This window comes from Phyllobates terribilis, unplaced genomic scaffold (genome assembly GCF_046119375.1).
Source record: "Phyllobates terribilis strain yellow unplaced genomic scaffold, ASM4611937v1 Scaffold_1__5_contigs__length_1240528914, whole genome shotgun sequence".
In the NCBI taxonomy this organism is placed as follows: domain Eukaryota; kingdom Metazoa; phylum Chordata; class Amphibia; order Anura; family Dendrobatidae; genus Phyllobates; species Phyllobates terribilis.
Genome location: NW_027362761.1, coordinates 801206868 through 801221395, shown reverse-complemented (window position 1 = coordinate 801221395; position 14528 = coordinate 801206868). Strand labels below are relative to the sequence as shown.

General features: G+C 40.2%; 1 protein-coding gene across 6 annotated transcripts in view; it reads left to right on the top strand.

The window, feature by feature from the left end:
• SEPTIN11 (septin 11) overlaps positions 1–14528 on the top strand; it is an 84746-nt gene that overhangs the window by 33417 nt on the left and 36801 nt on the right. For all 6 annotated transcript variants that reach the window (XM_073637095.1, XM_073637093.1, XM_073637091.1 and 3 more), the window contains exon 2: positions 10487–10607. In XM_073637095.1, coding sequence (XP_073493196.1) covers positions 10487–10607 — 121 coding nt within the window. The remainder of the gene's footprint in view (positions 1–10486; positions 10608–14528) is intronic.

Genomic DNA, 14528 nt, shown 5'->3' with positions numbered 1-14528 from the left:
TTCTGATATTGCTGAACATTTCCTTTATTTTGACACATACTAGGTTACCTGCTACCTAGGCAAGAAGCGCAACACTTCCAACCTTTTTTCTGTAATAGTGCTTGCAATCACTTCTCTGAATCTGGCGGGGTCCAAGAAGTCTGACCACCTTCAGTGCCCCTGCACTCCTCCAATACTGCGAAGACAAAGCTGTCTCTGGTTGCAGCATGGGAGAGCGCACAATTTAGGCTCACAGCCATGTGGCTGGTCCAAACTGTCAATCATCATGAGCGCACCAAAACTCGGCAAGCAGGAATCCTAGGGCTGGGGTGAGGATCACTCCTGAAAAGACAACATGGGAAAAACCCTTTAATATTGATCTTATAGCAGCTTATTTAGACACTGCAGATATTAATACATTACTTTAGCATTGTTTTTTGGCACTGTTATTTGAGCACAGCACTGTATTCACTGTTTGGTATGGTTACTGGTATACTCTGTCACAGTAACGAGATGGGCCAAATGAAGGTACCGCATAGAGCACCATTCAGCATAGTACACCCTTTATTGCTCTTATTTACCTACAAGCCGAAATATACCTAGACTAATAGTGCAGAGATGGGGAAGGGAAGGCTTAATTGGCCAATATAGGCATATGCTTACCTAAAAAGCACATTGATTTCTCTTTGGTGTAAATGTCACAGACAACCATCACACAGGGTGTGGAATTGGTAGCGGGTGAATCATCCTTTAGCCTGTAAGTGCTTATCTTGTGGCTAACCACACAGCACCCAGAATGGGGAAGACTTGTGGTGCCATCCACTTTGGTGAAACACAGTGGCCACATTCTGCATTTCTGTGGGCAGGAAAGAATTTAATTATCACAATGTCACAGAATAAAAGCACCAGTGCCAGTATGTACATAGAGGCTTTTATTTGCAATCAGTTACAAATACAAAGACACATTACATAATAATAGAAAATAATAATTTTATTTAACTCTTAATTTAGTTTTTAATTCTCTCGTTTATTATTCTTCCCGTGTAATATTAGATGACAGTCGTGGCCAGAAGTTTCGAGACTGACACAGGTTTTTATTTTTACCTTGCCGCTTCAGTGTTTTTTAGATCTTTTAGTCATATGTTTCTATGGTTACTGAAGTACAATTATAAGTTTTTAATCTTTTATTGACCCATCAAATTTATGTTAAAACTCAGTATTTACAGTTTTAACCCTTCCTTTTCAAGACTTCTGCAAATCACCCTGGCATTCTGGATGTCAGCTTTTGGGTGTAAATCCTGACTGTATTCTTGTCTATAAAGTGCTAGGAATTTATCACAGATTGACGGCCGTATAAATTGGATCGAAAACTGCCCGCAGTGCACGGAGTGGCCGGCGGCTTTCCCGAGCCGAGCATGACAGCTGCATACATTTCTATACAGCTGTTACACCCAGCCTTGGGAGAGCCGCCAGGCCAGTCCATGCTTTCTGGGCAGATTTTGGTCCAGTTTATACGGCTGTCTGACTGCTCCCTTTGTGTGTTTTTGTTTGTCCACCCACTTGAATGGATAAAAAGCGCCCAAAACCGCTGAAAGAATTGATATGCTGCATCTTGGAAAAATGCAGCAGGGGTCAAAATATAAACTGCAAAAAAAGCATATGCATGAGATTTCAGAAATCTCATTGATTGTGGGTACTTTAAAACTCTGCTTATTTTATGCATCAAACACTGGAGTAGCACACTTTGTGAAAACCCAAACTTTGTGTCCCTCTCAAAACTTTTGACCACTTCTGTACATTCACACATTCTTTTCACAGTAAATTAAAGTAAAAAAATTAAAAAAAACTGATAATTTTTCTCCGGTTTGTTATTTGTGTGAAATCTGTTATTTTTTCATCCATTTCTAGAAACTTAAGGAGTTAAACTGTCTGAAAAGAAGGCTTTTCATTAACACTTAATAATACATAAGTTATATAAATGGATGGAAAACTAATGACTGTGTTCTATTCTTGAGTCTGATCTGCAAAAACAGATGAGTATAGGACATGCACTGAGTTTCACGCAACAGACACACAGATCAATAAATTAAAACAGATGCCTGCATGGTTTCATTAAAGATGCTTTAAAAAAAATGTTCCTGTCCTGAGATAATCTTATAAATGTGCCCCTGCTGTGTACTGTGTAATGGCTGTGTCTGACCGTACAGGAACATGGTCTGATCATACCACATCTCCTGGGCAGGGGAGGAAGGAAAAGAGTATACAGACAGGACAGCAGGGGATCACAACTAAAGGTAAAACATTTCCCTGCCTGTTTTTAAACAATGTTTTACTTCAAAGAAAGAATCAGCTGTGATCCTGTGCTGTCCTGTCTGTATACTCTTTTGCTTCCTCCCCTGCCCAGGAGCTGTGGTATGATCACAATAATGGTCAGACACAGCCATTACACAGTACACAGCAGGGGCACATTTATAAGATTATCTCAGCACAGGAACATTATATTTAAACACATCTAATTGCGGAAGGGGGGGATATAATAATTAAGCATATAGGCGGGGATTTAGGGGAATAATAAGAACATAGGCGGGGATTGTTTGGCGACCCCCGGACACGAAGCCTGTGGAAAAAAGAATTGATTAAAGCTCTTTTCTCTGCAATCAGACCTCTACTATGGGCCATACAGGTATGTATAGATTTACTTTTCTATACCCTGTATGGCCATAGTAGAGGTCTGATATCGCCCAGGGGGGTGACAGATTCATTTAAGTCATAGCTATCACCAGTTACCAGCCACTGATCGATTGCTGCCTTGACTTTATTTTTGAGCGGAAAAAACATGGCTCATTAGATGCAGCCATCGCGTGACATGTCTTGAAAGAAAAGTAAGCCAGGAGCCGGGTGGTGATGGTGGCAGCAGAACAGAGAAGTGGCATCAGTCCAGTAGGTGGTATTTTTGTTTGTTTTTTTCAAGTACATTGGGCCCATTGATAAAGTAGTGGTCAATTCCTTTAAATAACAATGATGGGGTGCACATTATCAAAACCATACATAGGTAACAACTGGGTGTTACCAATCCTTTTGTTAGTAGTGGTTGTCCCTACACATAGTGTGACACTGGCCACCCTGGCTGATCAGTATGTAGGGACTCACTCCATTGACAAGGTTATTAGTAATATCCCATTTAAAAATGTTCATACTTCTCCAGGGGGAAAACAAAGGAACCGCACAGTACAGAGTTAACAAACTGTGCAGAAATAATGTTTCAGGGAAAATGGAGTAAAGCTGGTGTATCAAGAAAGCTGACAGATCCTCTTGTTGGAGTTTTCCCACTTGAGTGGTTTTTATGACAGGTCACTGGTAGTGATTTGGCCTTTAGCCCCTCACTTATCCCAAGCACTGTTCCTGCTGAGCTGTTTATGTGCCTCCCATACAATGGTAGTAGTGTAATGTAGTATAGGATAATAGAATTACATACAACAGATCATGGCAGCCCTCTCCTGCATCTCCTCCTGTGACTGGATACTACTGGTCAGACAACCTCTACTGCAAAGTGGGATTCTGGGGACCCCATTCTTCTAGAACTGATGTTGGTAGAACATAACATTTTGATGTAGGAAGCAGAATAAAAGTTCTTGTTTTTTTGAGAGCAGACTGACTATTGTCTTTAGCTGCAGCTGAGTGCGCTATCCAGTATAACCTATGGTAATGGTGATATATCATCTCCAGAGACAGGAGTCCTCTTCTGACCTGCTACATATCTGTACTTATTTCTTGTGTTTTATCACTGTTGTACTTGGTAAGTCCTTACATGACGCGATCCAGCTATCACAATGTCCTCTGCTGCTCGGAGTATTTCTAGCCTGTTCGGAATCCGGGCCGCCAGGATTGATCTTGCACACACTTTCTGAACGCATCTGCTCGTCTGCTGTGCGCTCGTGGTTTCTGCTCAGTTCTTGACATACCAGACATTTTCTTTAAAGTATGCAGAAGCTAAAGGAGGGATAGCTAATGTAATTTGCTGGTCAGCAAAAACATTGTACTCCCGCCTACCACTACACTAGCTGAATAATTACATATTTACACTGCCCTCCAGAAACGTGATATTGGCACACTTTGGTAAAATAACAGAAGGTGTTTATTATTATTACCACACGGGAAAGAATGCTGTAGAGCAAGGATATCAAACTCAAACACACAGAGGGCCCAATTGAAAAACTTGGGCAAAGTCACAGGCCAACCAGTATACAGTATAATGGGCTCCACAAAGTCCTCCATACAGTATAATGGGCCCCACATAGTCCTCCATACAGAATAATGGGCCCCACATAGTCCTCCATACAGAATAATGGGCCCCACAAAGTCCTCCATACAGAATAATGGGCCCCACATAGTTTTCCATACAGAATAATGAACTCCACATAGTCCTCCATACAGAATAATGGGCCCCACATAGTCCTCCATACAATATTATGGTCCTCACATAGTCCTCCATACAGTATAATGGGCCCCACATAGTCCTCCATACAATAGTATGGGCTCCACATAGTCCTCCATACAGAATAATGGTCCCACATAGTCCTCCATACAGTATTATGGGCCACACATAGTTCTCCATACTGAATAATTGCCCCACATAGTTCTCCATACTGAATAATGGCCCCACATAGTTCTCCATACTGAATAATGGCCCCACATAGTTCTCCATACTGAATAATGAGCCCCACATAGTCTTCCATAACGTATTACGGGCCCCACATAGTCCTCCATACAGAACATTGGCACCACATAGTCTTCCATACAGTATTATGGGCCCCACATAGTCCCCCATAGAGAATAATGGGCCTGACATAGTCCTCCATACAGTATAGTGGCCTCACATAGTGCTCTATACAGTATAATGGCCCCACATAGTGCTTCATGCAGAATCATGGGCCTCACATAGTCCTTCATACAGTATTATGGGCACCACATAGTGCTCCATACAGTATAATGGGCCTCACATATTCCTCCATACAGAATAATGGACCCCACATAGGGGGTGGTTCTGGTGTTGCAGGCCAAATAAAACCACCCTGTGGGCCAGAGTTTCACATGTATGCTGTAGAGTGACCTGTATTTTAAGTTTTCCGAGTCTATGCATCTCATGATGGCTGATTGGCAGTGGTTATAGTTTAGATAAGCAGTAAGATATTTAAACCATGTAATTCTGGGGCAAAGGCTTACATCATCTTGGCCTACAGATGGAGATTATTAACCTTAGAAATGCTTCCAACAAGCTGGCGTGCAGTTGGACCACTTGTGGCCAGTTAGTGACTTGTGCACAGTTTTGACTGTCTTTAGTGCACAACAAACTACTCCTTGGCCTTATGGGCATTGAAATGATTGAATATTCAGGCCTAACTAATACAGGTGAGAACTCTCCTTCCAGCAAAGACAAATGGCGATGTATAATAGATGGCTCAGGGTGGTTCTTGGCAGTGCAATTCCCAAACAATTGGCAGTTTCCGTAAACAGAGGGTGATCATAGTGTGATCCAATTCTCTTGGATGAGAGGATGGAGAATTTTTTTTCCATCTTCTCCATATTGTCATTCCATTGAAATCAGACTTCACTCAGATGTCACCCGAGTGCAGTCTGATGTTTCCACGCACTCATTGACTTACATGGCCGAGTGCAATTCGAATATCGGATCAAACTCTGGTATACTACGATATTTTCCCTGGACCGGCTCTGTCCGATGAAAAAATCTGGCATGTGCACGGCCCGACTAATATGGGGGCAAGTGCTATGCCATTATTACTGTTGTCTGCATGAGCCCTAAGGGTTAACCAGTACGTATTTAACATATAGTATGATGCTGTAAAACTCATTTTGGCATTAAATGTGGCTTTCACTTGAATAATGGTCAAGTGTTTCCTGTATCTGTGTTTATAAAAGGATAATGTGAACAAAAACCATGACAGACTTGAACATTTCCTTTATTGCAATATCAAGTGCGAGAAGCATGATATACATGAGCACCAAAAAATATAATATAGACCCAGCCATTCCTAGACATTTTAATGTGTTACGATTGGTAAAGTACCAATTTGATGTAAAGCTTATTTTTACATGCAGTAATTCTGTTGCAGATACGTCTTCACCTACCAAAATAATCGCGACCTCGTGGCAATAGATCAGCACTTCTAGATCCGTACCACACTATGTGCTATCACAAACACGCTACATAACTATCTCCATACATGTGGGTACTGTTGTGAACCTCCTACTACCTGCAGCACCCCTGACGCCTCCTCTGTTTAGCACGTCATCCATGTGTCCTACCACCACATAGAGCCCATGGAGCCAACTAATCAGAAGAGGTTCTGGAGACGCTACAGGTAGTAGGAGGTTCACAATGCTCTGGTCCAGTAGTAGAATCATAGAATGGTAGAGTTGGAAGGGACCTCCTGGGTCATCTGGTCCAACCCCCTGCTCAATGCAGGATTTACTAAACCATCTCAGACAGATGTCTGTCCAGCCTCTGTTTGAAGACGTCCATTGAAGGAGAACTCACCACCTCTCGTGGAAGCATATAGCCTATTCCATTCATTGATCACCGTCACGGTCAAAAGTTTTTGTTTTTTTTTCTTTTTATTGATTTTTCAAGGGTAGGGAACGCAACACATTACTATAAATAAAGCATTATACGAAAGAACAACACCTTTCAAGTATCAGTATATAGCACAGTTATACACAAAACAGAGATTTAACAACTGATTATTATTCATTTATAGTAATGTATAAATAGGTGTGTCAGACAAAGAGGAAAAACAAGTGGGGGGGATGGGGTAGGTAGAGTAAGGAAGGGGGAGGGAAACAAGGGTAAGGCACGGAAGTAGAGGGGAGGGTAATTTAGAACAGGATACTTAGGTTTTCAGAGGTATGTTGGGTGGGTTGGATTTAAATAATTAGAGAATGGGTTAATCAGTGAGTTATCTTTTGTGTCATTATGCGAGCCTAATCCAGGCGTTATTATTTCCTAGTAGTATTAATATTCTTATAATTAGACATATGGCTTTTAACTTTGTCTCTAATAGGGGAGGAAAGTTACATTTGTATTTTTAGTTATGACAAAAGTTTTTTCTAATATCTAATCTGTAACTTCTCAGTTCCAGTTTCATCCCATTGCTTCTAGTTTTTCCTTGTTCAAATGAGAATAAAGCCCATTTGGGGTTAAGGAAAAGATGAATTCTGTAATTTTTTTTAGTTGGAAGCGGCAGAGGGAGGTAAGTGCTTGGAAGAGTGTGGTTTGAAGGACAGTGCAGAGACAAGGGTTACTCCAAGGGAGCAGACCTGTGATATAGGGGAAAGTGTGATATCACTTACTGTGATTGATAGGTCTGGTAGGGAGATTGGGTGGGATGGAGGAAAGATAAGTTTGTTTCTAAAACTGCAATTTTAGAAAGTGTGAAGAAGAAGGAGAGTATAGCTGATAGAGACTCTGGAATTTTGGACAGCAGAGAGGTGATTTCTGGGCCAGAGAGGTAGATTTGAGTGTCATCAGCATATAGGTGGTATTGGAAGCCATGGGACTTTGAGCAGGGGTCCCAGAACAGAGCCTTGAGGGACACCAACAGAGAGAGGGCAGGATGAGAAAATAGTATGGGAATGGGAGACGCTGAATGTGCGAGGAATGTGGAATAGCCATTATGTTCCATGGTCTGATTCCAAACTGGACCCAGGAGTAGGATGTGAAACAAAAGGGATCATCTGCAACATGCAAAAAAATGCATGTATCTAACACAATACATTGATGTCGCCACAACAACAAAAATTCTCCCCTCCAAGATGGAATTTTCCTTATGTCTTGTATGTAAATCAAGACATCAAACAAATTAGTAAACTTACATATGAGACTAATGGCTTTACTAGCTCTCCAGGCTCTGTCCGTATCTGCACAGAGATTGTACGGTCTATGTTGACGTGTAGGCCATGTCAGGTGACCCAAAGAAAATTTTACAGAAAATGATCTGTAGTATAACCATGTGTAAGAGACCAAATGTCTCATGTGACTCTGCTAGAAGGAATTGGACAGGACAAGTTGTCCTGTCAACCCAGCCGAATCAGAAAAGTGTAGGGAAGAGTGGCAGACTTGTATCACTTCATCTGCACATTCTACATTCACAGTAGACTTTATTCAGAGGTTGGGCTTGTAGATGTACGTGCTATAGGCAACAATGTTCCAGAGTCAAATCTTCAATAGAGTCTAATGAAAATAAGCAGCTTTGTTAAAATGATTGCTTTATTTTCATTTCCATGTTCATGAGGAGCATCATCTGGAGATCTCTTTCTAACGAGTTGCTAGATGTAATTTATAATGAATGTGCTGTCGCCTTTTAAATCAGGAGCACAAGTGGAGTAAGCAATACTTTTCACTTGGCGTACTTTCATTTGGATTAATGCATCTAAAATTGTGCCAGGAAATTTTACTTTATCAGACTTGCCAGTAATAACTTTAGTGGTAATAGCTTTAATGTGTGTGTGTGTGTGCCTTTTAATTAGCTTGAATTATCTTTGCGACCAACGTTCCTCATACGATAGCAGAAATATCACCCAAGTTGATATATTTAGTGCAAAAAGTTGGCATAAAAGAGCCATTTCATTGTTGGATCCACTGTACATGGAAAAGTACTGAGAGGTTTTTTTTCCTACGTCATTTGAAATGCTCAAATTGTATTCTAAATTCAGAGTAAAAATATGACACGTCCTAATGCCCAGAGTGCCTCATGCACATGGCTGTATTATGGATCAGGGTGGTGTAGAAATGGGATACTGTATCTCTGTGTGCCTATAAATTTAGCTTATATCTAAGCTATTATCCTATGTATTCACCCTATAAATTAAAGGTTTTAATGACAAGGATAATGGTAATGTCTCCAGCCATCCTGAATGTGGGTACATTCCCATAGTTTTTCTATGCTACCTGAATGCAGCTTTGGTCAAATGTGATTTGATACCTTTACCCTACACATGGGGGATCTATTGTAGTTTGATGATCACGACTGATAAGCTTTCCAAACGCCTAAGTGGAACAAAGGCTGAGATGCATGGCTGCACCAAAGTTATGGAGCCATCTACTACTTTTTCATTGGGTAACCTGGCCGTCTGATTGGTATTGCTTTGGAATCCTGTGTGTTATTAAGTAATTTTACTAAAGACTAGATCCCAGAGAATTTCTACAAATTTACACCAATCAACCATACTATGTATAAACTGATAGTGTAAGTGAATAATATTGATGCTCATGTAACAGTCAGTCCTGTATATTTGAGATATATTAAGCAACAAGTTAACAGTAAGTTCTCGATGTTGAAAGTAGAAATCTGGGCAAGTGTAAGAATCTGAGCAATATTTGAAACAGCCCAGAATTGTGATGGTTAGTTGACTGGATCAGAGCATCTGTAGAAGGCCAGATCTTGTTGAGTGTTCATGGGATCTATCCAGTCATTAGTACTTACCAAAAGTGTGCACCATAGATTTTTATTAGTCCTTCATTCCTCCATTGATTGCTGCACCACATAACTGAATGACAATTATTTGCTCTACAGAGTTCTCCAGTTAAGATCTCATCCAGACTTCAGTGATTTTTCTCGCACGTAAAAACACCTCAATGTTTTGTATCCGATTTTTATCAGTGTTTGGTCAGAATGTTGGTTGTTGCCATCAGTGTTTCATTAGTGATTTTCTTGTTGCATAATACAAAAACGTTTTAAAGTTTCTCCTACCTATTACAATGTTAAAAATGGACAGCTCATGGATGGTGATGACAGTGATTTTTCACAGATCCTTAGACTTTTATGAACATGTTCCAAAAATCAGTTCACCGCTGCTAGTGTGTTGGAGACGCACAGCTTGCACCGACATCAGTCTGGACCCACAGACTTTTCAATGCCAAGCTTAAAAAGTCTAGCAATTCAGAGATAATTTTATTCCATCATGAAAAAAAACTAAAAATAACAGATAACCACTCATTAATAAAGATTAAATAAACAATAAATATTCTCACTCCTTGAGAAAGCTTGGGCGAAACGCACGTCGGACAAGGGGCTCTTGATAGGTCCAGGATGTTTGTAGTATATCTATATTAACACTATTACTGTTCATATTGGTATCAGTACTACGGGGTTTTTTCATACTTAGACAGATATCAATGAGTTCTTTTACTATTTTATTTTCTTTGTGGCATATTGCCTTTTATCTTCCATATTATACCTACATACATTTACTATAATATATGCTGTGTACATTCCTCACATCTGATGTGATTTTCGTGTCTTTTTGTGCATTTATTAATGACTGGTTATCTGTTATTTTTTATGTTTTTGCTGTTTACTGTATCCTCTCTATATATATTGGTATATATTGGTATTACTGTTTTTTTGTAGGTTATTAAAGTTTATTTAATCATGGTTAAATAGATGATAAATAGAATACGTATATAGAAAATTATGTGTTTTTTTTCCAGTCGCTCAGTGATGACCTCAGAAATCTGGCCCTCTCTGGACATGTTGGCTTTGACAGTCTTCCTGACCAGCTGGTAAACAAGTCCACATCCCAGGGATTCTGCTTTAATATTCTATGTGTTGGTAAGTCAACTTTTTGTTTGATGTTCCCCCCATACTAGGTATGCCACTGAGTGACATCACTGTGACTAAGGCCTTAAAGGGGTCGTCAAACCTAAATATAAACCTTATTGTGGGCATGGATGGAGTGAAATAAAGAGAACTGGAAATATTCATCTCATGTCACCCATGTAGATCCAAATTATATGTAGAGCCAGCAGTTCTGATCTAAAAGTTGTGTTCTCAAGGAAGGACTGTGGTGGTATCATGTCATAGAAGAGAAACCTCAGCCACGAAGGGAACAGACATTGATTCTTGCTCACGAGTGTTTGGATTTATTTAGAGTATAGGAAGGACAAATGTTGTCCAACATTTCGACCTTACGTGAAGGTCTTTTACAGAATGATAACAAAGAGCAATATGGTAGGGACGAAAGGGAATGTTTGAAGCAGGATCAGGGAATTAGTGAAAAAGAGGTAAAAAGATCGGGTGTACGGCTCAGGATACATAGGATAGGTATCTGGTCAACGAGATGAACCTATCCATCATGGAGGCCCATCACCAGCATGGCTATAGATACAAAACCAGACAAAGAGAATATCCTGAAGGTGAGAACAATGGGGGAGGGGAAGTGTGGTCAAAGAAATCAACAGGTATGTATTACAGGTGACTGATCTTTGCTAAGAGAGAAACTATGATGGGAAGATGATATGTGTCAAAGGAATAGAAGAGATATAGAAGAACTAGATGGACAATAAGACGAGGGATGCATGAAATGGTCTATGGATAAGTAGGATGAGTAAAGGTAGACAGTGGTGTCTATGTGTCAGTGTATGAAGAGGAGATGGATGGATAGGATGAACATAAAGCATGATGACATTGGATTAGACTGCTGAGAAGTGTAAGGTCTGGTGGAAAGTTGAGGAGAGATAAAACAGTAACTGGAGTAGCAGTGTGGGTATACATGAGAGGAATGTGATTGGTATATATACAATAAAAGAGGAACTGTAAGGTAGTACTATTTGGTGGCTGAAATAATGTGTAAGGTCAGATGGACAGAAAAGAGGGGAAAAAGAATGTGACCGGAGTAGCAGGGTGGGTATGCATGAGAATAAAATGGTAGGCACTATATGTGTGCAGTATATGAGGAATAATGAGGCCGTACTGGGTGGAAGGCATAGGGCGTAATTGTATGTGCAGTAGAGAATGCAAAATCTAGATGAAGGCCGAACCAATTTGGGGGTCTACATTGGCATCGGAACCCATGACATAACCATTCTTTTTGTTAGGGGACTAGAAAGGTGACTAGAACAGCGCGTCACTGAAAGATTTCTCATTGATGACCTATTGACCGATAACCATTCTGTCCAGCACTTCTGAGCGTTGGTCACCCTATGTCCAGGAAATAAATAAATCATTGAGTTATCCAATAGATCTACCACTGGATATATAGCTTTTTTTAAAAAAAACAGGAAAGAGATGTCCTTCTGTGCTTGCCAACGCTGGTATTTATATAATTTTCATGGACTTATAATAAAATGTGTTATTTTCTGGATACACTTTGTTCACTAATTTACTGCAAATTGCAAATTTGTTTACAGTATTTAACTTGGCCAGGAGACAATTACAGAATCCATATGGTAGCGTTTGACAGCTGGAACTAAAATTAAAGGGAACACAATGGCTATATCCCCAGCCCTCAACTAAATTGGAGCATTTGCTCTGGTTTCCTGAAGGCTGCGGTGCATTGTGAAGATAACACTTTTGTATAATACGTGAACTGAGCTGCTCGCTTACACAGTTTGCAGTGATTGGAACTTTTGTTTTTGTTTTTGGGGAAAAAATATTTAATCGGAACTAAAACAGGTCTGCAATCCTGTGCCAGCCATTAAAGGGATTCTGTCAGCAGTAATCTGAAAGCCGCATAATATAAGGGCAGAGACCTTGATTCCAGTCCTGTAATTTCAATACAATCAGTGTTTTATCAGCAGGAGATTATTATTGCAGGACTAGGTCTCACGAGCAGGCAAGTCAGGCTAATCTATGTAACCCCCACCCCTACCACTGATCGGCTGCTTGCTGACAATGTACAGTGTGTCTTGGAAGCTGCCAAACAGGGGTGTGGGCATTTTGACCATTGCTACATCTACAACAGAGAAAACAGGGATTCTATCCAAACTGCACCGAGCAGCCCAGTAAATGATACATCACCGGAATCAGGCTCTCTGCCCATACATCATTACATAGCAAAAACCTGATGACAAACTCCCTTTAAGGGTATGTGCACACGTTAAGTATTTGGTGCAGAAATTTCTGCACCATTTCTGCATCTGTTGGCAGGAAAAACGCAGCAGCGAAAACGCGCTTTTTTTTTTTGCCACATTTTTGCTGCGTTTTTTTCCTCATTAGTATGGGTGAAATCTGCAGCAAAGACGCTGAAAGAATTGACATGCTGCTGATTTATATCTGCAAGTCACAAATAAGCAACATGTGCATGAGGCTTCAGGATTCTCATTCACTTTGCTGGCATCAGGAAACCCTTCAAGTTTTGTGAAAAAACGAAGCAAAAAGGCAATGTATGCACACAGCCTAAGGCGTTTCATATGTCCGGATATTTCTGGTACTGGAAAAACCCGTACCGGAGATATCCGTGTCCGTGTGCACCTGTGAGGCACATGTGTGGCAACCGTTTGCCGACCATGTGCCGAATCAGGATCACACGTACCGGCGCCTGGGAATCAACGGTACAGTTAGTGCTGTTCCCAAGCGCCGGGTGCACAGACACATTCATTTGATTGGGTCTATGTGTGTCTGTCTACATGATAATGCTGAAACCCCCTGCACAGGCTCATTATTATCTATAGGATTTGCCATTGAGCTTTTCTGTAGAAAAGGCTGCTGGTACACGTGCTGGAACACAAAGCTTTGCAGTATGAGAGCTGCCAGCTAATAGAACTGCACTGTGGTTTAATTGTGAGATCCATTGATACTACAACTAGCAACACAATATACTATTTCACCACTGATCAAGTGGATTAGTTGGATTGCAGGGAAAATTATTTAATGCAAAACTGAAGATAATGTTAAAAAAATATAAGAATATTTAACTAATGAAAAGCCACCCCTCCCCCCAAAGGTCTATTATGACCCTATGGGGGGCACAATGTGTAAATGAATGAAAAATAAATAAAATTATGTAATAAATAAATATAACTGCTATTGTCAATCCAAATCAATGTCACTAGCCCCAACTCCTATAAAAAAATGTGTCCACTATATAAAATTAATTGTTACAGAATGGGGGACAAAATTTTAATGGTCCTTTTTGGTCATAAAAAATAGGAAAAACAGACACTTATTTCCCTTATTTTCCCACCGATGTCACCAGATATTAGGAAATTTTATTTAGTATTCTTACAATTTTCTCTCTGGTTACTGCAGCTATTGTAGACTCATACTTGCTGTTCTTCAGGAAATTCACATATACATTAGTTAACAATTATAGACAGACGCTGACCCTATCGTTTGCATTGAAGCATCTAATGAGCGTGTGCAAAGCTCATCGTGAAGGGAGGGCGAGCTGTGATATCATCTACGGTGAATGGTGGACCCTGTGGTATAGAAATGTTACCTGTCATTGTAATCCTGCCAGTTATGATAATCAGAATTCTGAAAACAGAATGTGAGGCTAAAATATGCCCATTGGCCAGTGTGAGAATTGCAAGATTTCTAAAAATGCCCCTCAAAAATAGATTTAACACAAAAACCTGATTTTAGATCTGATTAATATCTCTTTTATTCGAATTACTGTGTCTGAAGTCTGGTGTGGTTGGTTCTTTGCAGTGTATACAGTAATGACTGATGGTTCAAATTCATGATGTGTTGATGTGTAAAGTCCCAAATGGCTTTGTGGTGATGGTGACTCATTTATGAGATTACGCTGGG